Raw genomic sequence first — 26,391 nt, forward strand, 5'->3', positions numbered from 1 at the left:
ATCCGCTGTTCGTGCGCAGACTGATGAGCATCTGCGACCAGTTCGAACTGGCCTCGGGAGCCAAAGTTAACCACGGCAAGAGTGAGGCCATGTTCTTTGGGAACTGGGCTGACCGATCCTTTGTCCCCTTCACCGTCAGGTCAGATTACCTGAAGGTGCTGGGGATATGGTTCGGAAGGGCCGGGGCGTGCACCAAAACATGGGAGGAGCGAGTAGCCAAGGTACGACAAAAGTTGGGCATGTGGGGGCAGCGATCTCTCTCCATTGTGGGTAAGAACCTGGTCATCAGGTGCGAGGCGCTCACGTTGTTGCTCTACGTGGCGCAGGTCTGGCCCATACCCCACTCCTGCGCTGTGGCAGTCACCCGAGCCATTTTCCGCTTCGTCTGGGGATCTAAAATGGACCGGGTCCGGAGGGACACGATGTTCAAACCTCTGGACAAGGGCGGGAAAAATGTAGCCAACGTGGCCCTCATCCTGATGACCACCTTCGTGTGCGGCTGCATCAAGCTGTGTGTAGAGCTCCAATACGCAAACTCCAAGTGTCACTACGTGCTGAGGTTCTATCTGTCCCCGGTGTTGCGAAGGATGGGCCTGGGCACATTGCCGCGGAACGCTCCATGCAGTTGGGCCGTGCCGTACCACCTATCCTTCGTGGAGCAGTTTCAGCGGGAAAACACCTTTGACCACCGGTCCATCAGGCAGTGGTATGCACGGAATGTCCTCAAGGCCCTACGATAAAGGAGACGGTGGATCCTGTCGGATGGTTCCCCGAGCAGACCGTCAAAGTCATTTTGCGGAATGCCTCATCACCAGAACTTTCAAACAAGCACCAAGACGTAGCTTGGCTGGTGGTGAGAAGGGCCCTCCCCGTCAGATCCTTCATGCACACCAGAAGTCTCGCCCTCTCCGCACAGTGCCCCCGCGTTGGCTGTGGTGGGGAAGAGATGGTCACCCACCTCCTCCTGGAATGTGTCTTTGCAAAGCAGGTGTGGAAAGAGATGCAGTGGTTTTTGTCGAGGTTCATCCCAAGCAGCTCTGTAACACAGGAGTCTGTGCTCTACGGGCTGTTCCCAGGGATGCACACCGAGACAAACATCAACTGCTGCTGGAGGACTATCAATTCGGTGAAAGACGCCCTTTGGTCTGCCCGAAACTTGCTGGTCTTCCAGCGCAAAGAGTTGTCCACCACCGAATGTTGCAGACTGGCACATTCCAAGGTCCAGGACTACGTGCTGAGGGACGCACTAAAGCTTGGGGCAGCCGCAGCAAAGGCTCAATGGGGAAAGACCACAGTGTAAGGTCCCCCCACCAAGCTGAACTGAGGGGCTGGATCCATGGGAAACCCCTCGAACTGTATCGTTAATATTTTCATTTGCTGTAAATGTAAAACTGTAATTGGCACGACAATTGTGAAATGGAAGGGTTGTGAAGAAACTCATGATAGTATTGAAGGAAACTGATCTCCCTTGCAATGTTTGTATTTTTTGGTGCTGTTTGAAACTGTTTGGCAATGTAATTTTTGCAGATTTTTATGAATAAAGTATATTTTGGAAATAAAAAAAAAACAAAAGAGTTCATTGAGCCAAACACTAATTTTCCCTACATGATGGCTGTACACAAGTTATGAGATTTCATCATTAAATATAAACTTGGGTGCCTTCCAAACTGGCATGTCTAAATACAAAGGCTACTAAATTTGCACTTGATTTAAAATAACATTAGATAGCAAATAAAAGTTAAAAGGCCGATTTTTAAAAAAGACAGCCCGAGATTTTTAAATTCTGTTTCCCTCTTGTCTATCCAGCTTTTAAAATGAAAATAAATTTATGGTAGCATATGTCTAATTGTGAATAAATTGCAGATATCCACTAACAGAAACAATGCATCATAGTGATTTAAGCAACAACTACAAGCTTAGATTCAAAGAATTGGATCCTGGGGCAGATTTCAGCAGCATTCCATTAATAAGTCAGAAATCAAAAAGTCAAGGGAAATAAGAGTCCCTGACTATGTTGGCGTATTTTTCTGGCAGCCCAGTACTCTCCTCAAGCTATCCACTGCCACTCAGTTTTTAATAAATACTTTTACCTGTAGCTCAAATGAGAGGATGCAAGTCCTGTGAGGATGGCTTCATTAGGCTAGATATTAGAAGATTATTTAAGCTCACAACAGTGTAGAATTTTAAACCATTTTCACGAAAATTCTTGTGCCCAATATGTATGGCAAGTCCTTCGTCTATGTTTTGACTAGTGCGAGGTTGTTCAATCGTCTTCTTCCTCTTTGATTTAGTGTTTAAGCCTCGGCTTTTCTCTTAATTTGATGGTTTCCAATTGTGTAATTCACTGATCATAAATCACACTGCATCAAAATAAACTTTAAGATACAACTGTCAGTATACTCCTCACTCAGGCTCAGACTGAGGAAATCGGTTCCTTTAAGTGTTGTGCATTCCAACATTTGTGAATTAATACATGCTCTGAGGAACAAATGGCATTGCGATTACTAGCACAAACTGTCATCTCCTTTTACAGCATGATCATGTTGACATACCCAGCCCCCAACAAGCCTTTGCCTCAGCTCTCAGGTTTGTCTGTGCTCCACGACTATAGTTTCTTTCCTTTTACATTCTTCTTGGCAACTCCACCGCAACTTCTTGGGGTCAGTACTAAACACTCTTACTCTGATAGGCTGAATGGAAGGCTGAGGAACAGTAAGCCGGTGACGAGGACTGCAAAGGCTTGGCCTGTCCCTCAGCAGTACCCATACCAGGCCCTCCATCACTGGCAAAGTCTTGGCTATAGGGATCACCTGCTTGGCAATCTCCATGTTTCCCGATTGATTCTGAACGACATCGATGAAAAAAACATGAGTATTTACCCCAATGAGATTTGACTTCTAGACCAAATCATAAATGCTTGTGCACCCATTTGGGAATCTTTGGCATATACACTGCAGCAAATTTTTAAGCTTACATATTATGCTATCTCTCTTCATGATGATCTGTGATATAAAGTAAAACGACTCCAATTTTTGAAGCAAGAAGTAAATTGGATATTACAATGCTCAAATTTGTTGCTTATCTTTTCCAGAGAAACAAGGTAGCACTCCTACAAATTAATAATTAAGTGCGGAAGCACTGGGATGTACAGTACCTGCGTGTAACACCAACTCTCTGCCACAGGTCCACTGGACATTTCTCCAGGCGGAGGGGGAGTTGGCACCCTTGACATCGCCAGCTTGCCAGTCGTTTTGAACCTTGATGCCACAGGCGATTTCAGAGTTTCTCCTGCAATGAAACACAATTAAATCACCAGCTTCTAAACATATATAGGAACATAGGAGCAGGAGTAGGCCATTAAGCCCATTGAGCCTGCCCCGTCAATCAATATAATCATGGCTGATCATCCAACTTCAATGCCTTTCTCCCACACTATCCTCATACCCCATTATGCCATTTGTATTTAGAAATCTGTCAATCTCTGCTTTAAACATACTCAATGACTGAGCTTCTCAGCACTCTGGGGTAGAGAATTCCTAAGATTCACAACCCTCTGAGTAAAGAAATTTCTCCTCATCTCTGTCCTAAGTGACTTCTTCCTTATTTTGAAATTGTGTCCCCTGGTTCTCGACTCCCCAACCAAGGGAAACATCTTACCTGCATCTACCCTGTCTATCCCTTTAAGTATTTTGTAGGTTTCAATGAGATCACCTCTCATCCTTCAAAACTCTACAGAATACAGGCTGGGTTTCCCCAATCTCTCTTCATAGTACAGTCCCACCATCCTGGGAACAAGTCTGGCGAACTTTCGTTGCACTCCCTCTATGGTAATAATATCCTCCCGAAGGAAAGAGGACTAAAACTGCACACAGTACTCCAGATGTGGTCTAACCACGGTTCTGTACAATTGAAGCAAGACTTCACTACTCCTGTATTCAAATCCTCTTGTGATAAAGGCTAACATACCATTAGCCTTCTTAATTGCTTGCTGCACCAGCATGTTAGCTTTCAGTGACTTATTGATGAGGACACCCAGAGGTCCCATTGTACATCTACACCTTCTGATCTCTTACCATTTAAGAAATATTCTGCACATCTGTTCCTCCTACCAAAGAGGATAACCTCACATTTTTCCATATTATATTCCATCTGCAATGTTCGTGCCCACTCACTAAGTCTGTCCAAATCCCCTAGAAGCCGCTTTGCATCTTCCTCACAACACACATTCCCTAGTTTTGTGTCATCTGCGCACTTGGAAATACATTTGATCCCAACATCCAAATCAGTGATATATATTGTGAACTGCTGGGGCCCAAGCACTGATCCCTGTGGTACCCCACTAGTCACAGCCTGCCAATGCGAGAATGACCCGTTTATTCCTACTCTCTGTTTTCTGCCTGCTAACCAATCCTTAATGCATGCAAATATATTACCTTCTATCCCATCAACTCCATTTATCTGTCTTTGTTCCATATCTTTTGATACCCTTACCTAACAAAAATCCATCAAGTCTTAAAAATTTCAAATCGACCCAGCAGCCACAACCTCTTGTGGAAGCAAGGTCCAATTTCCACAATCCTTTCTGTGAAAAAGTGCTTCCTGATTTCACTCTGAAATGACCAGCTCTAATTTTAAGATTATGCTCCATTGTTCTTGACTCCATCGCCAGAGGAAATAGTTTCTCTGTAGCTACCCTATCTTACCCCTTAATTTTTTTCACCCTCAACTATCTATGAAATTCGTTCATTGGATGTGAGTGTCACTGGCTAGGCCAGCATTTATTGCCCATCCCAAATTGCCCTCGAGAACGTGATGGTGAGCTGCCTGCTTGACTGCTGCAGTCCTTGGGAATAGGTACACCAACAGTGCTGTTAGGAAGGGCATTCCAGGATTTTGAGCCAGCGACAGTGAAAGAATGGCAATACAGTTCCAAGTCAGGATGGTGTGTGACTTGGAGGGGAACTTGCAGGTAGTGGTGTTCCCGTGCATCTGTTGCCCTTGTCCTTCTTGGTGGCAGAGGCCGTGGGTTTGGAAGCTGCTGTCCAAGGAGCCATGGCGGGTTGTTGCAGTGCATCTTGTAGATGGCACACACTGCTGCTCCTGTGTGTCGGTGGTGGAATCAAGTGGGCTGCTTCATCCTCGATGATGTCGAGCTTCTCAAGTGTTGTTGGAGCTATACCCATCCAGGCAAGTGGAGAATATTCCATCACACTCCTGACTTGCGCCTCGTAGACGGTGGACAGGCATTGGGGAGTCAGGAGATCAGCTAGTCGCCATAGAATTCCTAGACTCTGACCTGCTCTTGTAGCCACAGCTATGTGGCTGGTCCAGTTCAGTTTCTGGTCAATGGTAACCCCCAGGATGTTAACAGTGGGGGAATTAGTGATGGTAATGCCACTGAACATCAAGGGAAGATGGTTAGATTCTCTCGTGTTTGAGGTGGTTATTGCCTGGCACTTGAGTGGCACTAATTTTTTTTTTAAAAAGAGATACAGCACTGAAACAGGCCCTTCGGCCCACCGAGTCTGTGCCGACCATCAACCACCCATTTATACCAATCCTACACTAATTCCATATCCTACCACATCCCCACCTGTCCCTATATTTCCCTACCACCTACTTATACTAGGGGCAATTTATAATGGCCAATTTACCTATCAACCTGCAAGTCTTTGGCATGTGGGAGGAAACCGGAGGAAACCCACGCAGACACAGGGAGAACTTGCAAACTCCACACAGGCAGTATCCAGAATTGAACCCGGGTCGCTGGAGCTGTGAGGCTGCGGTGCTAACGACTGCGCCACTTTGCCGCCCAAGTAACTAATGTTACTTGCCACTTACCAGCGCAAGCCTGGATGTTGTCCAGGTCTTGCTACATCTGGACATGGGTTGCTTCAGTATCTACGAGTAATGAATGGTGCTGAACATTGTGCAATCAGCAAACATCCCCACTTCTGAGCTTGTGATGGAGGGAAGGTCATTGATGAAGCAGCTGAAGATGGTTGGGCCTTGGACTAAATTCAAGGGAATACAAGCCAAGTTAATGCAACTTGTCCTCTTAATATAACCCCAGTATCATTCTGGTGAATCTGCACTCTACCATTTCCAAGTCCAATATAGCTTTGCTGAGGTTCAGTGCCCAAATCTGAATGCAGTATTCCAGATGGTGTCTCACCAAAGTTATATACCACTGAAGCATCACATTCTCTTTTGAATTCCAAATCCCTCAAGATAAAAGGAAAACATTTTTGTCCCCTTTTGTTTTCCCACAGTTCCTAGTCTCGCACCTTTTAGAAAATACTCTAATTTACCTTGCTCAGATCCAATGTGCAGAACAAAAGAGGCTTGAAGAAATCTTTGTGCCAACCATTAACAAATGGATTTCCCACAGACTATTAGACACACTACTAACACAGCAATTGATTGTTAACTTTGTTCAAATTTATGTTATGATAGAGGCATGGCAGGAACATCGCGGTCCCGTGGAGTGCATATCCCTTTCCATGCGGGAACTCCAGGACCCTTCCAGTGTCCTGGACAACTACATGCGCAGGAAATGTCAACTGGAGCAGCTCGAGTTCCAGGTCTTGGAGCCTGAGCAGCAGCTGGCATCACCGCGGGGTATCTGTGAGGCTGTGTTTCGTGGTTAGCACATATTTGGATGTGGTCACCCTGCAACTTGAGAGCCCAAGCAGAGGGGGAATGGGTGACCGCCAAGCAGGGAAGAGGGACCAGGCAGGCAAAGCAGGAGTACCCTGAGTGCATCTCACTCTCCAACCAGCGTTCAGTTCTGAATACTTGCAAGAGCGATGGCTCATCTGAAAAATGTAGCCAGAGTGAACTCAACGGCACCACGGATGGTTCAGCTATACAGGGGCAGGAGGAAGATTGGAAAAGCAATACTGTCGGGGACAGACAGGCTTTTCTGCAGCCGCAGACCTAGATCCATAGAGTTATACAGCACAGAAACAGGCCCTTCGGCCCATCGTGTCCATGCTGGCCATCAAGCACCTAACTATTCTAATCCCATTTTCCAGCAATTGGCCCGTAGCCTTGGATGCTATGGCATTTCAGGTGCTCATCTAAATACTTCCTAAATGTTGTGAGGGTTCCTGCCTCTACCACCCCTTCAGGCAGTGTGTTCCAGACTTCAACCACCCTCTGGGTGAAAAGACTTTTCCTCAAATCCCCTCCAAACCTCCTGCCTCTGACCTTAAATCTACCCCCCTGGTTATTGACACCTCCGCTAAGGGAAAAAGTTTCTTCCTATCTGTGCCCCTCAGAATTTTGTATACCTCAATCAGATCCCCCCTCAGCCTTCTCTGCTCGAAAGAAAACAACCCTATCCTATCCAGTCTCTCTTTATAGCCGAAATGCTCCAGCCCAGGCAACATCCTGGGGAATCTCCTCTGCACCCTCTCCAGTACAATAACATCCTTCCTATCGTGTGGTGCAGTACTCCAGCTGTGGCCTAACTAGCATTTTATCCAGGAGAGTATATTGCCTTCGTGGTGCAAGGGTTAAGAATGCCAGTGAGTGGCTGCAGAGCACTCAGAGGGGAGGGTGAACAGCCAGCAATTACAGTCTATACCAGTACCAATGACATAGGGAAAAAGAGGGATTGAGGTCCTGTAGGCAGATTGTAGGGTGCTCGGAAGGAGACAAGTAAGCAGGGCCTCAAAAGGTAGTAATTTCCAGATTACTCCCAGTGCCACATGCTAGCGAGTTGAGAAATAGGATGATAGAACTAAATGCTTGGCTGGAGCTCTGTAGGTGACCACCATCCAACCTGTGAACTGTATGTAACCTGGTACGTGGGGAAGTAGCGTGTGCAGCTAAAAGTCGTAAACAAGTCCACAGCAGAGAAGTAGGATATGTGCTGAGACAGCAATGTGGTGTAACTGAACTGCTAATGGGGAAGTGGATATACTAACACCTTCAAGGTCTGATGAAGACATATCTAACCTACTGCTAAGTTTGTAACAGACTCGCCATGTGGGCTGGTTGTTTGGACACCGGGGGTCGGCGGAGTGAGGTAATGCCTTGTTATCAGACAAGGGCTGGAGAACAAAGAACCAGCTATGCAACGTGGTTGAAACGTGAGGGAAAAGGCTACCAAAAATAAGCAGATGTCAAAACCTGTGAAAGGGTGACCGACTGTGGCTAACATAGTGCACCCGCGGCGTTAGCAACAGCTGACCGACCAATCACTGTGCATCGGGTAGTCAGGTCCAGCCCATCCTGAGCTGATCACGCAGGCGGCATGCACGAAACAGGGTATAAGAAAGCGTGCTCCGAAGTGCTAGCGAGCTAGCACAGGACTAAGTAGTCTGATCAACTATTTGGAGAATCGGAAGGGGAGGACTGATCATCTGATCCGTTCCGACTGTCGGATGAATTCAAGTAACCTAGCTTACGTGGACGCATGAGTATAATCTCTGTTGAAGATAAGATTTTGAAATGCTGAATAAACGTGCTATGTGTGAACAATAATTTGGTAGTCTTGAGTCGTTGATACCCAGAATCTATTTGGTTAAAACAAAGGGACAATAGAGATACCATAACACTACTGGGTGTATTCGCTCGGCCACCAACTAGTGAGAAAGATATAGAGGGACAAATATGCAAGAGTTGCAAAATCTAGAGTCAAAATAGCACAGAAAGAGGCCATTCTCGCTTGAAGTCCATGCAGCTCTCGAAAGCAATCCAGTCTGGAGGTTTACTCTGGGTATCAACGACTCAAGACTACCAAATCCAATGGAGATGTAAGGGATGGCATTAAACAGAAAATTAAAGACGCATACAATAAGGATACAACAGTAATCATGGGTGAATTTAATCTACATATAGATTGGACAAACCAAATTACGAATAATACTGTGGAGGAGGATTTCCTGGAGTGTGTATGTGATGGTTTTTAGACCAATACATTGAGGAACCAACTAGAGAACAGGCTATCCTAGACTGGGTATTGTGCAATGAGAAAGGATTAATTAACAATCTTTACTTGTACTTCTTTCAATGTAGTATACTGTATTCGCTGCTCACAGTGTGGTCTCCTCTACTTTTGGGGAGACCAAGCGCAGACTGGGTGACCGCTTTGCGGAACATCTCCGCTCAGTCCGCAAGCAGGACCCTGAGCTTCCGGTTGCTTGCCATTTCAACACTCCCCCCTGCTCTCATGCTCACATCTCTGTCCTGGGATTGCTGCAGTGTTCCAGTGAACATCAACGCAAGCTCGAGGAACAGCATCTCATCTACCGATTAGGCACACTACAGCCTGCCGGACTGAACATTGAGTTCAATAATTTCAGAGCCTCCCATTTTACTTTCATTTTTAGTTATTTTTTCTTCCTTTTTTTTTTTAACATTCCTTTTTACATTTTTTACAATCTTTTTTTTGCATTTATTTCATTTCATCTTAGTTTGTTCAGTTTGCTTACCCACTGTTTTTTTCAGGCTGTTTTTCTTCAGGTTTGCACTTGCTGCTGTTCAATATTCAGTGTATTCATACCTAATCTGTACTAATGCTTTGTCTTTCAACACACCATTAACATATTGTTTGCCTGTTCTCCATGACCTTTTGGTCAGCTATGTGGCCTGGTCCAATCTGCACCTTCTCCTTTGTTATCTCTTGCCCCACCCCCATCTAACTTGTTTATAATCTGTGACTTTTCTAATATTTGTCAGTTCCGAAGAAGTGTCACTGACCCGAAACGTTAACTCTGCTTCTCTTTCCACAGATGCTGCCAGACCTGCTGAGTGATTCCAGCATTTCTTGTTTTTGTTTCAGATTTCCAGCATCCGCAGTATTTTGCTTTTACTTAATTAACAATCTTGTTGTGCATGGTCCCTTGGGGAGGAGCGACCACAACATGATAGAATTCTTCATGAAGATGGAGAGTGAAGAAGTTGATTCCAAAACTAGGGTCCTGATTCTAAATGAAGGAAACTATGAAGGTATGAGGCACGAGTTGGCCATGGTAGATTGGGGAACTTTACTAAAAGGGTTGACGGTGGATAGGCAATGGATAATATTTAAAGAATGTGTGCATGAATTACAACAATTATTCATTCCTGTCTGCTGCAAAAATAAAACCAGAAAGGTGGCTCAACGGTGGCTCACAAAAGCAATTAGGGATAGTATTAGATCCAAAGAGAAAGCACTTAAAATTGCCAGAAAAAGCAGCAAGTCTGAGGATTGGGAGCAATTTAGAATTCAGTAAAGGAGGACAAAGAGGTTGATTAAGCTGGGGAAAATAGAGTATAAGTGCAAACTTGCCAGGAACATAAAAACTGACTGTAAAAGCTTCTATAAATATGTGAAGAGAAAAAGATTAGTGAAGATAAATATAGGTCCCTTACAGTCAAAATGGGGGAAATTATAATGGGGAGCAAAGAAATGGCAGAATAATTAAACACATACTTTGGTTCTGACATCACAAAGGAGGACACAAATAACCTCGCAGAAATGTTAGAGAACCAAGGGTCTTAATGAGAGGGAGGAACTGAAGGAAATCAGTATTACTTAAAAAAAAAAAGTGCTAGGGAAATTAATCGGATTAAAGGCTGACAAATCTCCAGGGCCTGATAAGCTACATTCCAGAGTACGAAAGGAAGTGGCCCTGGAAATAGTGGATGCATTGATGATCATCTTCCAAAACTATATCGACTCTGGAGCAATTCCTACAGATTGGAGGGTGGCAAATGTAACCCCTCGATTTAAAAAAGGAGGGAGAGAAAAAACACAGGGAACTACAGACCAGTGAGCCTTACATCAGTAGTGGGGAAAATGCAAGAGTCTATTATAAAGGATGAGATAGCAGAACACCTGGAAAGCATAAACGGGATTGGGCAAAGCCAGCATGGGTTTACGAAAGGGAAATCATGCTTAACAAATCTACTGGAGTTTTTTTGAGGATGTAACTAGTAGAATAGATAAGGGAGAACCAATGGATGTAGTGTATTTGGATTTTCAGAAAGCTTTTGATAAGGTCCCACATAAGAGGTTAGTGTGCAGAATTAAAGCACATGGGATTGGGGGTAATATACTGGCATGGATTGAGAACTGGTTGACAGACAGGAAACAGTGAGTAGGAACAAACGGGTCTTTTTCCGGATGGCAGGCAGTGACTAGTGGGGTACCGCAGGGAGCAGTGCTTGGGCCCCAGCTATTCACAATATATATTAATGACTTGGGTGAAGGAACTAAATGTAACATTTCCAAGTTTCTAGATGACACAAAGCGGGGGGGGCGGGGGGCGGGGAATGTGAGCTGTGAGGAGGATCCTCATGAGGATCCAATGTGATTTGCACAAGTTAGGTGAGTGGGCAAATGCATGGCAGATGCAGTACAACGTGGATAAATGTGAGGTTATCCACTTTGGTTGTAAAAACAGAAAGACAGATTATCTAAATGGTGATAGATTGGGAAAGGGGGAGGTGCAACGAGACCTGGGTGTCCTTGTACACCAGTCACTGAAAACAAGCACTCAGGTGCAGCAAGCTATTAGGAAGGTGAATGGTATGTTGTCCTTCATCGCAAGAGGATTTGAGTACAGGAGCAAGGATGTCTTATTCAGTTATACAGGGCCTTGGGGAGACCACATCTGGAGTATTGTGTGCAGTTTTGGTCTCCTTATCTGATAAAGGATATTCTCGCCATGGAGGGGAGTGCAAAGAAGATTTACTATGCTGATTCCTGGGATGGCAGGATTGACGTATGAGGAGAGATGAGGTCGACTAGCCCTATATTCACTAGAGTTTAGAAGAATGAGAGGGGATCTCATAGAAACCTATAAAATTTTAACAGGACTAGACAGACTAGATGCAGGGAGGATGTTCCCGATGGCTGCGGAGGCCAGAACCAGGGGTCACAGTCTAAGGATATGGGGTATGCCATTTAGAATCGAGATGAGGAGAAATTTCTTCACTCAAAGGGTGGTGAACCTGTGGAATTCTCCACCGCAGAAGGCAGTGGAGGCCAAAGCATTAAATATATTCAAGAAGGAGATAGATATATTTCTTAATGCCAAAGGGATCAAGGGATACGGGGAAAAAGTGGGAATAGGGTACTAAATTAGACGATCAGCCATGATCTTTTCTGAATGACGGAGCAGGCCCGAAAGGCCGAATGGCCTACTCCTGCTCCTATTTTCTATGTTTCAGTCAGTCCCATGCCCCGCTGTATCCCCACAGCCCTGCAAGTTTATTTCCCTCAAGTGCCCATCCAATTTCCTTTTGAAATCATGCCTCTCCGCTTCCACCATCGCATAGTCAGCAAGTTAAACGGTCATTACCACTCGCTGTGTAAAAAGTTCTTCCTCACACTCCACCTGCATCTCTTGCCCAGAATCCTAAGTATGTGCCCCCTAATCCTTGTACCATCAACTAATGGGAGCAGCTTTTATTTGTGTACCTTGTCTAAACCAGTCATAATCTTGTACACCTCAATCAAACAGAGGTAGAGCATACCATATTGTATGGAGTATATAGAGTAGTTATAATGGGGGCCTTTAATTATCCTAATATAGACTGGGATAGTAATAGTGCAAAGCGTTGCGGGGGGGAAGGGGGAAAAAGAGTTTCTGAAGTGCATTCAGGAGAATTTTCTCCATCTGTATATTTCCAGCCCAATGAGGAAGGAGCCACTGTTGGATCTGGTTTTGGGGAATGAGGTTGGGTCAAGTTGATCAAGTGGCAGTTGGAGAACATTTAGGGGACAGTGTTTATAGTATCATAAATTTTAGGCTAGCTATGGAAAAGGACAAGCAGCAAACTGGAATAAAAATAATTAACTAAGGGTGGGCCAATTTCAGTCCGGTGAGAACAGATCTGGCCCAAGTAAACTGGAATCAAAGACAGACAGGCAAAACTGTAACAGAAAAATGGGCTGCCTTTAAAAGAGGAGACGGTTCAGGTACAGTTGAGGTACCTTCCCATGAGGGGGAAAAGGTAGGATAAAAAGCCCAGAGCTTCCTGGATGACAAAAGAAATAGAGAGCAAGATGAAGCAGAAAAAGGGTGCATATGATAGATATGTGATTGATAATACAAGTGAGAACCAGGCTGAATATAGAAAGTTCAGAGGGAAGGTGAAAAAACTAATGAGAAGTACTAATAAGAGAAGTAAAGAGTATGCATGAGAGGAGTCTGGAAGCCAACATAAAAGGAAATCTAAAAGTCCTAGGCCCAACCATCTTGAGTTGCTTCCCTCCAACATAAGATCACAAGTGGGGATGATAATTGCACAGTGTTCAGTACCATTTGTAGCTCTTCAGATACTGAAGTCGTCCATGCCCGCATGCAGCAAGACTTGGACAACATTCAGGTTTGGGCTGATTAATGGCAAGTAACATTTGTGCCACACAAGTACCAGGCAATGTCCATACCCAACAAGAGAAAATCTAACCATCTCCCCTTTACATTCAATGGCGTAAACATCGCTGAATGCCCCACCATCAACATCATGGGGTTACAATTGACCAGAAACTTAACTGTATCAGCCACGCAAATACTGTGGCTACAAGAGCTGGGTCAGAAGCTGGGAATTCTGTAGTGAGCAACTCGCCTCCTGACCCACCAAAGTCTGCTCACCATCTACAAGGCACAAGTCAGAAGTGTGATGGAATACTCCCCACTTGCCTGGATGAGTGCAGCTCCAGCAATTCTCAAGAAGCTCGACACTATCCAATACAAAGCAGCCCGCTTGGTTGGCACCCCATCCATCACCAACCCACAGTAGCAGCAGTGTGTCCCATCTACAAAATACATAGCAGCAACTCGACAAGGCTCATTCAACTTCCAAACCCTTGACCTCCAGCATGGGGACACCACCACCTGCAAATTCCCCTCCTTCACTGCCACTGGGTCAAAATCCTGGAACTCCCTCCCTTACAGAACTGTGGGTGTACCTACACCACTTGGACTTCAGCACTTCAAGAAGGCAATTCACCACCACCCTCTCAAAGGAAATTAGGGATGGACAATAAATGCTGGCCTTGCCAGTGCCACATCCCACGATCAAATGAAAAAAAGACATTCAAGATGAAGTGGTGCAATGGACTGATTTCTTTAATAGAAGAATTATGACATGTATTATTAATACAGTACATGAACAACATAAACAAAAGAGAGGGGAAGCAGTTTAGCATTCAGCATATGAGGCCTAAAGCTAACAGAAGTGAACTGGGAACTCAATATATTTGTTTATACTAACCTCCACGAAATGCATATTTGCATTATTTTAATAGTTTATTTGCAAAGAACAACTTCAAACTCTCAAAATAACAGGCACTTACAGCTGGCTCTACCAGAACTGTTACTCATATAAGCGGAAGATACAAAGTAATCGAAAAGATTTACAATCAGGCACTGACAGCTAATATAACAAATAAATAGATCAAGTTAACACAGTGGCCTAGCAATTAGCTTGCACCAACTTGTGGATAGGATTGATACGAGCGTTGGAATGCGTAGGCCCGAGGCACCTTCAATATTCGGTCACATTTAAGTGAAACTGCAAGCTGGATGCCATGGTTGTGTTCACAGGCACCCAAAGCTCTCTGCTCCACCAAAGCTCCTAGTCTATCACCATTAAGAAAAATCCTGATTTGTCTTTCTCAGATCCAGTGCAGTGAACCTGGAAGAAACTTGTGGGTAGGAAAAGTTGGGAACAGTCTTCAAGACGGCAATGGACTCAGAAGAAGCATCCCTGCTCCTTCCAGCTCCATGTTCAGATGAAGTATTTTCGTTAAAAACTTAGTTTTTAGTTGGCGACGTCCAGCCGTCTCTAAGGATCATGGGTAAGGTCTCATACGATCCAGCTGCCTTCAGAGCACACCAACTTTGCAAAGCGTACCTTTGGATATGCAAAGAGTACACAAAGGGTGTTTCGAGTGTGGGTTCTAGACATGTGGGTTCTAGACAACTATTTTTCTGCCTTTACCAATATGGTGGACGATGCACTTCCAGTGCGGAATTTACATGCACATGCCACCCATCATGCCAGCCACCCACCTCTGCATGTATAAACTAGCTTTATAACCATATGGCAGATGCTGATTGTGGACTTAAGGGCCATATGCATTTAACAGGTGTAAAACTGGTGCATAAGTATCCAATATGGTGGGTGGCATGCGCATGTAAATTCCACACTGGAAGTGCATCGTCCACCATATTGGATATTTATGCACCAGTTTTACACCTGTAAAATGCATATGGCTGTTAAGTCCACAATCAGCATCTGCCATATGGTTATAAAGCTAGTTTATACATGCAGAGGCACAAACAAACATGCTTGTTACAAGAATTGTAAGCTTTCAAATAGGAATTGCAATCATCTGGAAAAGGGAACTAAATTAACTAGGAAAACAGAAGAAATTTGCACATAGTCCTGTCATTTTTAGTCAACCAACGTCCCACACAGCAGTGCAAAATTATTTATTCTGAACTGTTCCCCAAGACTGCATTTACAATTGGTTGAAAGTAATGTTTGTTTTATTTTTATTTTATTTATTTATTTATAGATACAGCACTGAAACAGGCGCTTCGGCCCACCGAGTCTGTGCCGACCAACAACCACCCATTTATACTAATCCTACAGCGATCCCATATTCCCTACCACCTACCTACACTAGGGGCAATTTACAATGGCCAATTTACCTATCACCTGCAAGTCTTTGGCTGTGGGAGGAAACCGGAGCACCCGGTGAAAACCCACACGGTCACAGGGAGAACTTGCAAACTCCACACAGGCAGTACCCAGAATTGAACCCGGGTCCCTGGAGCTGTGAGGCTGCGGTGCAAACCACTGCGCCGCCCACATACACATTGTCGTGATATAGACGCAACCTAATTTCTCGATCAGAGTGGAGTACATACAAATTAAGGCAGTTGTGAGCAGCACCAGGTCAGTAATAGAATCAAGGATAGTGTCAGTAGCACAGGGAGGCTAAACTTCTCAAGGAATGAGGAAGCCCATACTTCTAAAACTAACATAATTTCACATAACAGAACTATATCAAAAGCTGACAATAGGAAATGCATACAACACAGAATTGTCAACACCTCAAGTTGGTAGATCAAGTAAATATTTAGAGAAACAAACTGTCTCAAGTAGCTATGTTATTACTCGAGGAAACCTGGAGGGAAGTCTACTGCTTGTCAGCCCAAGGGCCACGGCATGAGAAGAGGCTGTTTCCCCACCTGCATGTGTCAGACAGCAACACCAGGAGGGAGATTCTACTACCCAATTCACGAACAACTATTTGTTGATGTGTTTGCTTAGCATTTTATTCCCATAGGAAACAATTGCCTAGACTGGCATAAATGTTCCATGTAAACAAAAAGAGATATTTCATTGCAGTGGAAGAAACATGTGCAGATGGGTAAAACTTCAGGACCAATTCTTCGAGACAAGTTAAACTAACAATATTTTTCAGCTTACTTATTTTTCTTCCAGTCTCAGCAGAATGGTGCCATTCACATGCTTATACTGCCATCTGGTTTGGGGATGAACTAGGGAACATCACAGAACAAGTGGGCATAACCTCAAAATTAGAGCCAGGCTGTTAGGGGGTGGGGTCAGGAAGTACTTCAGTATGCAAACAGCAGCAGTCTGAAACTCTCTCCCCAAAAAGCTGTTGAAGTGAGGTCAATTGAAAATCCAAAAATTGAGATTGACAGATTTTTGTTAGGCAAGGTTATTAAGGGATATGAAGGAAAGGCAAATAGAGACAAGATACAGATCAACCATGGATAACCTTCTTCTGTTCTTAATACAATTGTGTCACATTACATGAATGAATGCATTGAGCAAGCCAAAGAATTTGATGCTAAGAAGAACCCATGCATGTTCATGTTCACACCACGATTCTATTTTGTGTCTGGAAGCAAGCATAATAATGCATAGAATCAGCTCTGTATGTTTAAAGGCCCACGAGGGATGTATTTGGTCCAACAGTAGACCAGGAAACCCACAAAAAAGAACTCTGTTATCGTCCATTGTGTGGAATCTGGGCTATTTACACTTGGGATTACAGTCTACTGTGCAAGAATTGTGATCAAGAGGTCAATAGAACTCATGACTTTGCCAAAGGGATGGATTTTAATGAGTAGTCTACATCATTGAAACAACATCTGGTGGGTCCACCAGTAAAATTCAGTTCACTAATTTTTCACGCAGACACTAGAACTAGAAAAGTAACGTTTTAAAAGTAATCATTGCAAAGGTTCCTAGACATGCTCTGCAAATGTTAAAACTAGAAAATGTCAACCAAATGTTTCAAGTGAATGGCTGGAATCAATGAGCTGCAGCAAACCACTGTTCATGTGAAAAGTAGAGCAGAATGTGGCCAAAAATGTTGCTATCTTATAAAAGAAAAGACCTGCATTTATATAGCACTTTTCACGACCACCAGATGTCGCAAAGCGCTTTACAGCCAATGAAGTACTTTTGAAGTGTAGTCACTGTTGAAATGTAGGAAATGTAACCAATTTGTGCAAAGCAAATTCCCACAAACAGCAATGTGATAATGACCAGATAATCTGCGTTTGTGATATTGATTGAGGGATAAATATTGGCCACGACACTGGGGATGATTCCCCTGCTCCTCTTTCAAATTGTACCACAGGATCTTTTACATCCACTCGCGCAGGCAGGCGGGGCCTTGATTTAGCGCCTCCTCCGAGTCAGCACCTCAGACAGTGCAGTATTTCCTCAGTACTGCACTGGAGTGTCAGCTTTCAATTTTGTGCTCAGGCCCTGGAATGAGACTTGAACCCAGAACCTTGTGACTCACAGGCGAGAGTGCTGCCAACTGAGCCATAGCTAACAAGCGAAACTTTACCAAAGGTTTTGTAATTTTTATTGGAACAGCCTACTATAAATATACTGATTTACATAAAAAGAAAATAACAATTTGCATTTAAATATAGCACCTTTTACATTGTAAAACATCCAAGGCGCTTCACAGGAGCATTATCAAATAAACTCCGACATTGAGCCAGATAAGGAGATATCAGGACAGATGGCCAAAAGCTTGGTCAAAGAGGTAGGTTTTAAGCAGCGTCTTTTTTTTTATTTAGAGATACAGCACTGAAACAGGCCCTTTGGCCCACCGAGTCTGTGCCGACCAAGAACCACCCATTTATACTAACCCTACAGTAATTCCATATTCCCTACCACATACCTACACTAGGGGCAATTTACAATGGCCAATTTACCTATCACCTGCAAGTCTTTGGCAGTGGGAGGAAACCGGAGCACCCGGCGAAAACCCACGTGATCACAGGGAGAACTTGCAAACTCCGCACAGGCAGTACCCAGAATTTAACCCGGGTCCCTGGAGCTGTGAGGCTGCGGTGCTAACCACTGCGCCGCCTTAAAGGAGGAAAGAAAGGTATAGAGAGAGACAGAGTGTTTTAGGGAGGGAATTCCGGAGCTCAGGGGCTGGGTAGCTGAAGGCATGGCCATAAATGGTGGAGCAATTAAAATCAAGAATATGCAAGAGGTCAAAACACCAAGAATAGCAAAAAGATTTTTTTCTGTTGTATAAAATTCCAGGATTCCATAAGAAAATATAATTTAACTTGCTCAGCAAACCAGTAGTCATTAATAAAGTTTTTTTTCAAAAAACCCTTTAATTCTTGTTAAATCATGACTGATTCATTACACTTCTAAGCAATTATGTTTAATGCTAAATAAGTTGCACTTAATCGTTTCTTTACTCTATAATCATAACCTCTAATTTTTTCTGCATAAAACTACTACACCAAGTCCTGTTGTGGTTCAACCAAATGAGTTAATTTCCTTGTGCTATTAGTGCTCAAACAAAAAGGCAGCCCACTACGTCCAGAAGAAGGTGATTTTGATCAAACATAGAAAAACTTCTCTTGTTTGATCAAGTGACCTTGAATAAGTCCAAGAAATTAGATAATCTTATGAGTGAAGCCACTGTGTAACGAGTCTTACTGACATTTCAGAAAATAAACTATTTATTTGAAGTTCCCACAGGCTGACAAATAAAGCTAAGTCCATTTCTGCTTCAATGAGGAGTGCATGCCAGGAACAGCACCAGACATACCTAAAAATGAGGTGCCAACCTGGTGAAGCTACAACACAGGACTACATGCATGCTAAATAGGAGAAGCAGTATGTGATTAACATGGCTAAGTAATTCCACAAGCAACCGATCAGATCAAAGCTCTGCAGTCCTGCCACATCCAGTCGTAAATGGTGAACAATTAAACAACTAACCAGAGGAGGCGGCTCCACAAGCATCTCCACCCTCAATGATGGGGGAGCCAGGCACTTCAGGGCAAAAGACAAGGCTGAAGCATTTGCAACCATCTTCAGCCAGAAGTGCCAAGTGGATGATCCATCGTGGCCTCCTCCTGAGGTCCTCAGCATAACAGATGCCAGTCTTCAGCCAGTTCAATTCACTCCACGGGATATTTGCAAAGGCTTTGGGCCCCGGCAACATCCCAGCAGTAGTACTGAAGACTTGTGCTCCCAAATTAGCCGCGGCCCTTGCCAGTACAGCTACAACACTAGCATCTACTCGACAGTGAAAAAATGGTATGGCCCGACATCAAAAAGTAGGACAAATCCAATCTGGCCAATCACCTCCACATCAGTCTACTCTTGATCATTAGCAAAGCGATGGAAGGTGTCACTGACAGTGCTATCAAGCAGCACTTATACAGCAATAACATGCTCAATGATGCCAAGTTTGAGTTCTGCCCGTGCCACTCGAATCCAGTCTTCATTACAGCCTTGGTCTAAACATGACGTGAGGTGAGAGTGACTACCCTCAACATCAAGGCAGCATTTGACCAAGTGTGGCATCAAGGAGCCGTAGCAAAATTGAAGTCAATGGGAATCAGGAGGAAAACTCTCCACTGGTTAGTCATACCTTGTACAAAAGGAAGATGGCTGTGGTTGTTGGAGTCCAAATATCTAAGCCCCATGACATCATTGCAAGAGTTCCTCAGCCCAACAATCTTCAGCTACTTCATCAAGACCTTCCCTCCATCATAAGGTCAGAAGTGGGGATGTTCCCTGACGATTGCAGAGTGTTCAGCACCATTCACAACTCCTCAGACACTGAAGCAGTCCGTGAAGCAAAACCTGGACAAAATTCAGTCTTGGGCTGATAAATGGCAAGTAACATTCGCGCCATACTAGTGCCAAGTGTTATGACCGACTGCTCCTGTGAAAGCCCCTAATCAAAATATATGATTCTGATTGTGATGGGAGAGACGCACTGACAATTCAATCCCGTTGCTCCATAGATCGCCTAACATATCATTTAAAACTTTCCAAATTAAAGACCAAGCCAAATTGTACTGTCTATTAGCCCCCGAATGAGGCTAACCAAACCAGGTGTTTTTAAACCAACAAATTAACTCTTGAATTAAAAGAACTAAATTCTTAAACACTATGAACATTTAAAAATAGAAAAATAGAGTCCTTGCAAATTTACAGTCCAAGGGTGTTCGAAGTCCCTTGCACAATGGTGTTCAAAGTCGTGGGAGTCAGTTGCCAGCATTCGCCAGAGCTGGCGGGCAGCCATAAAGACAGGGCTAAATTGTGGCGAGTCGAAGAGACTTAGTAGTTGGCAGGAAAAAAGACAGAGGCGCAAGGGGAGAGCCAACTGTGCAACAGCCCCAACAAACAAATTTCTCTGCAGCACCTGTGGAAGAGCCTGTCACTCCAGAATTGGCCTTTATAGCCACTCCAGGCGCTGCTTCACAAACCACTGACCACCTCCAGGCGCGTATCCATTGTCTCTCGAGATAAGGAGGCCCAAAAGAAAAAGAAGAAAGAATTAAAATCAAGAATATGCAAGAGGTCAAAACACCAAGAATAGCAAAAAGATTTTTTTCTGTTGTATAAAATTCCAGGATTCCATAAGAAAATATAATTTAACTTGCTCAGCAAACCAGTAGTCATTAATAAAGTTTTTTTTCAAAAAACCCTTTAATTCTTGTTAAATCATGACTGATTCATTACACTTCTAAGCAATTATCTTTAATGCTAAATAAGTTGCACTTAATCGTTTCTTTACTCTATAATCATAACCTCTAATTTTTTCTGCATAAAACTACTACACCAAGTCCTGTTGTGGTTCAACCAAATGAGTTAATTTCCTTGTGCTATTAGTGCTCAAACAAAAAGGCAGCCCACTACGTCCAGAAGAAGGTGATTTTGATCAAACATAGAAAAACTTCTCTTGTTTGATCAAGTGACCTTGAATAAGTCCAAGAAATTAGATAATCTTATGAGTGAAGCCACTGTGTAACGAGTCTTACTGACATTTCAGAAAATAAACTATTTATTTGAAGTTCCCACAGGCTGACAAATAAAGCTAAGTCCATTTCTGCTTCAATGAGGAGTGCATGCCAGGAACAGCACCAGACATACCTAAAAATGAGGTGCCAACCTGGTGAAGCTACAACACAGGACTACATGCATGCTAAATAGGAGAAGCAGTATGTGATTAACATGGCTAAGTAATTCCACAAGCAACCGATCAGATCAAAGCTCTGCAGTCCTGCCACATCCAGTCGTAAATGGTGAACAATTAAACAACTAACCAGAGGAGGCGGCTCCACAAGCATCTCCACCCTCAATGATGGGGGAGCCAGGCACTTCAGGGCAAAAGACAAGGCTGAAGCATTTGCAACCATCTTCAGCCAGAAGTGCCAAGTGGATGATCCATCGTGGCCTCCTCCTGAGGTCCTCAGCATAACAGATGCCAGTCTTCAGCCAGTTCAATTCACTCCACGGGATATCTGCAAAGGCTTTGGGCCCCAGCAACATCCCAGCAGTAGTACTGAAGACTTGTGCTCCCAAATTAGCCGCGGCCCTTGCCAGTCCAGCTACAACACTAGCATCTACTCGACAGTGAAAAAATGGTATGGCCCGACATCAAAAAGTAGGACAAATCCAATCTGGCCAATCACCTCCACATCAGTCTACTCTTGATCATTAGCAAAGCGATGGAAAGTGTCACTGACAGTGCTATCAAGCAGCACTTATATAGCAATAACATGCTCAATGATGCCAAGTTTGAGTTCTGCCCGTGCCACTCGAATCCAGTCTTCATTACAGCCTTGGTCTAAACATGACGTGAGGTGAGAGTGACTACCCTCAACATCAAGGCAGCATTTGACCAAGTGTGGCATCAAGGAGCCGTAGCAAAATTGAAGTCAATGGGAATCAGGAGGAAAACTCTCCACTGGTTAGTCATACCTTGTACAAAAGGAAGATGGCTGTGGTTGTTGGAGTCCAAATATCTAAGCCCCATGACATCATTGCAAGAGTTCCTCAGCCCAACAATCTTCAGCTACTTCATCAAGACCTTCCCTCCATCATAAGGTCAGAAGTGGGGATGTTCCCTGACGATTGCAGAGTGTTCAGCACCATTCACAACTCCTCAGACACTGAAGCAGTCCGTGAAGCAAAACCTGGACAAAATTCAGTCTTGGGCTGATAAATGGCAAGTAACATTCGCGCCATACTAGTGCCAAGTGTTATGACCGACTGCTCCTGTGAAAGCCCCTAATCAAAATATATGATTCTGATTGTGATGGGAGAGACGCACTGACAATTCAATCCCGTTGCTCCATAGATCGCCTAACATATCATTTAAAACTTTCCAAATTAAAGACCAAGCCAAATTGTACTGTCTATTAGCCCCCGAATGAGGCTAACCAAACCAGGTGTTTTTAAACCAACAAATTAACTCTTGAATTAAAAGAACTAAATTCTTAAACACTATGAACATTTAAAAATAGAAAAATAGAGTCCTTGCAAATTTACAGTCCAAGGGTGTTCGAAGTCCCTTGCACAATGGTGTTCAAAGTCCCTCACAGAATAGTGTTCGAAGTCCAGCGAATTTCAACAATTAACGACTTGCAAACACTTTCAACAGAATCAATCTGACTTTAGAGTTTTTGAGGGATAAAAGATTGTCACAGTCTAACTTCCCTTTCTTCAATTTAAATTACCAGAGATCTGTGTCTTGGCTTTTTAGAATTTCGAGAGATAATAATTAAACAGACAAAAATCCTATTTCCTTCAGTTTAAATGGTTGAGAGCTATTTTTCAGTGCTGACACCACAGATGTCTGTGTCTTCTGTCTGTGTTCAGTTAGGACAAACTGTCTTACTAACTGACAGTTCAAACTGAATTGGAACAAATGTATCGCATCAGGCTCACTCCCAGTGGCTGTTTCTATGGTATCGAGAATGCACCCTTTTAATCACAGTCTGCAAATGGCTGTTTCTAAGGCAACAAAAATGCACCTTCCTAAGGCTTGCCGGCTCTTAAAGCAATACTGATCCCTTGCAAGCCTTACAGGCAAACCGCGTATTCTGGAAAAAAAGTGCAGGACCGTGACACCTCCTCCCCTAGCAGAATGAAATAATAAAATACAAAATGAAAAAAAAAAAATTTTTTTTCCAAGCATATACAGAAATACACATTTCTAAAAAAAATGTTTAGACTACAGCAAGAAGATCCACCAGAACAACTCAGCTTTAAATTTTCAAAAGGTTGTTCCAATAAACCCATTTTAAATTTACAAGCATAGTCTTCCAATTGTTTCATGTTTACCTTCCAAGTGTCCCTATTGTCCATCACCTCAGCCAGGTGAGTGGCAGAACGAAGAGCACTACCAATACTGGGTTCACTATTCTCTGAGACATTTCTAGAGTACCCCTAAACCTATGCGGCATCACTTGACACTGGAAAACCCCGTCCAGTGTAACAGAAGCTGATTTTTTCTTACCCTGGGGTGTCAAAGGAATTGGACAGTATATCCTTCCAACCCATCTATCTCTTTAAGACACATTGTTTTGCCCACTCTGTCCATACAGTCCTTTAAATGAGAATTTGGGTAGGAGTCTGCCTTCTTTACCACAGTGACTTTTCAACAGTCTAAGCAAGTTTGAGCCGTCCCACCAGGTTTAGTTATCAAAACCATCTGCGAATTCCAGCGGTCCTGACTACGTTCATCTAAGCTGCCCTTCAGCATACATTGTACCTCTGCTCCCACTTAGGCCTGTCTGAATGGACCTAAGCAACAAGGATGTTGTTTTAAAGGAATGTCTCCCCCTATACCCACATCATGAGTGGCTAAGGTTGTACGTCTTGGCTTACCCCTACAAACTTATTGAAACGTCGTTAAAACCCGGGTTAGGACTTCATGCTGTTTTGCCTCTAAGTGTGAAAGCCTATTGTTTAATTTTCCGAGCCATTCTGCATTTGCTAATGGGATAGTTGGAGGTTCAATCTGAGAATTTCCTAGGCCCACTTCTGCCTCATCCTCAATAACCTTTCCTTCTCCTTCTTTGGCTTCCTTATCTCGAGAGACAATGAGTAAGCACCTGGAGGTGGTCAGTGGTTCGTGAAGCAGCACCTGGAGTGGCTATAAAGGCCAATTCTAGAGTGACAGACTCTTTCACAGGTGCTGCAGATAAAATTGGTTGTCGGGGCTGTTACACAGTTGGCTCTCCCCTTGCGCTTCTGTCTTTTTTCCTGCCAACTGCTAAGTCTCTTCGACTCGCCACACTTCAGCCCCGCCTTTATGGCTGCCCGCCACTCCCACAACTTGTGATCAATGTCACAGGACTTCATGTCACGTTTGCAGACGTCTTTAAAGCGGAGACATGGACGGCCGGTGGGTCTGATACCAGTGACAAACTCGCTGTACAATGTGTCCTTGGGGATCCTGCCATCTTCCATACGGCTCACATGGCCAAGCCATCTCAAGCGCCACTGGCTCAGTAGGGTGTCTATGCTGGGATGTTGGCTGCCTCAAGGACTTCTGCGTTGGAGATACGGTCCTGCCACCTAATACCAAGGATTCTCCGGAGGCAGCGAAGGTGGGATGAATTGAGATGTTGTTCTTGGCTGACACACGTTGTCCAGGCCTCGCTGCCATAGAGCAAGGTACTGAGGACACAGGCTTGATACACTCGGACTTTTTGTGTTCCGTGTCAGTGCGCCATTTTCCCACACCCTCTTGGCCAGTCTGGACATAGCAGTGGAAGCCTTTCCCATGCACTTGTTGATTTCTGCATCGAGAGACAGGTTACTGGTGATAGTTGAGCCTAGGTAGGTGAACCCTTGAACCTCTTCCAGAGCGTGGTCGCCGATATTGATGGAAGGAGCATTTCTGATGTCCTGTCCCATGATGTTCGTTTTCTTGAGGCTGATGGTTAGGCCAAATTCGTTGCAGGCAGCCGCAATCCTGTCGATGAGTCTCTGCAGACACTCTTCAGTGTGAGATGTTAATGCAGCATCGTCAGCAAAGAGGAGTTCCCCGATGAGGACTTTCCGTACTTGGGTCTTCGCTCTAAGTCGGGCAAGGTTGAACAACCTGCCACCTGATCTTGTGTGGAGGAAAATTCCTTCTGAAGACTTGAACGCATCTGACAGCAGCAGGGAGAAGATGATCCCAAACAGTGTAGGTGCGAGAACACAGCCCTATTTCACGCCACTCAGGATAGGAAAGGGGTCTGATGAGGCACCGCTATGCTGAATTGTGCCTTTCATGTTGTCATGGAATGAGGTGATGATACTTAGTAGCTTTGGTGGGCATCCGATCTTTTCTAGTAGTCTGAAGCGACCACGTCTGCTGATGAGGTCAAAGGCTTTGATGAGATCAATGGAAGCAACGTAGAGGGGCATTTGTTGTTCGCGGCATTTCTCCTGTAGCTGGCGAAGGGAGAACAGCATGTCAATGGTGGATCTCTGCTTGAAAGCCACAATGTGCCTCAGGGTAGACACGCTCAGCCAGCTTCTGGAGCCTGTTTAAAGCAACTTGAGCAAAGACTTTCCCCACTATGCTGAGCAGGGAGATTCCACAGTAGGCAGGAACTGAAGAATTTAGATTGGGGGCGGCTGTTTGAGTGTAAATTGACATCTGACATGTGGGAGTCTTTCAAACGTCAGCTGATTAGAACCCAGGACCAGCATGTTCCTGTGAGGAAGAAAGACAAGTCTGGCAAGTTTCGGGAAGCGTGAATAACACGGGATATTGTGAGCCTAGTCAAAAATAAAAAGGAAGCATTTGTAAGGGCTGGAAGGCTAGGAACAGATGAAGCACTTGAGGAATATAAAGACAGTAGGAAGGAACGTAAGCAAGGAGTTAGGAGGGCTAAAAGGGGTCATGAAAAGTCATTGGCAAACAGGATTAAGGAAAATCCCAAGGCTTTTTATACATATATAAAGAGCAAGAGGGTAACCGGGGAAAGGGTTGGCCCACTCAAGGACAGAGATGGGAATCTATGCCTGGAGCCAGAGGAAATGGGTGAGGTGCTAAATGAGTATTTTGCATCAGTATTCACCAAGGAGAAGGACTTGGTGGATGATGAGCCT

General features: G+C 44.2%; 1 protein-coding gene across 11 annotated transcripts in view; it reads right to left on the reverse strand.

The window, feature by feature from the left end:
• spopla (speckle type BTB/POZ protein like a) overlaps window positions 1–26,391 on the reverse strand; it is a 325,679-nt gene that overhangs the window by 72,757 nt on the left and 226,531 nt on the right. For all 11 annotated transcript variants that reach the window (XM_068035024.1, XM_068035015.1, XM_068035014.1 and 8 more), the window contains one exon: window positions 3,155–3,288. In XM_068035024.1, coding sequence (XP_067891125.1) covers window positions 3,155–3,232 — 78 coding nt within the window. In that variant the 5' untranslated portion in view covers window positions 3,233–3,288. The remainder of the gene's footprint in view (window positions 1–3,154; window positions 3,289–26,391) is intronic.

Source organism: Heterodontus francisci, chromosome 7, assembly GCF_036365525.1.
Source record: "Heterodontus francisci isolate sHetFra1 chromosome 7, sHetFra1.hap1, whole genome shotgun sequence".
NCBI lineage: Eukaryota > Metazoa > Chordata > Chondrichthyes > Heterodontiformes > Heterodontidae > Heterodontus > Heterodontus francisci.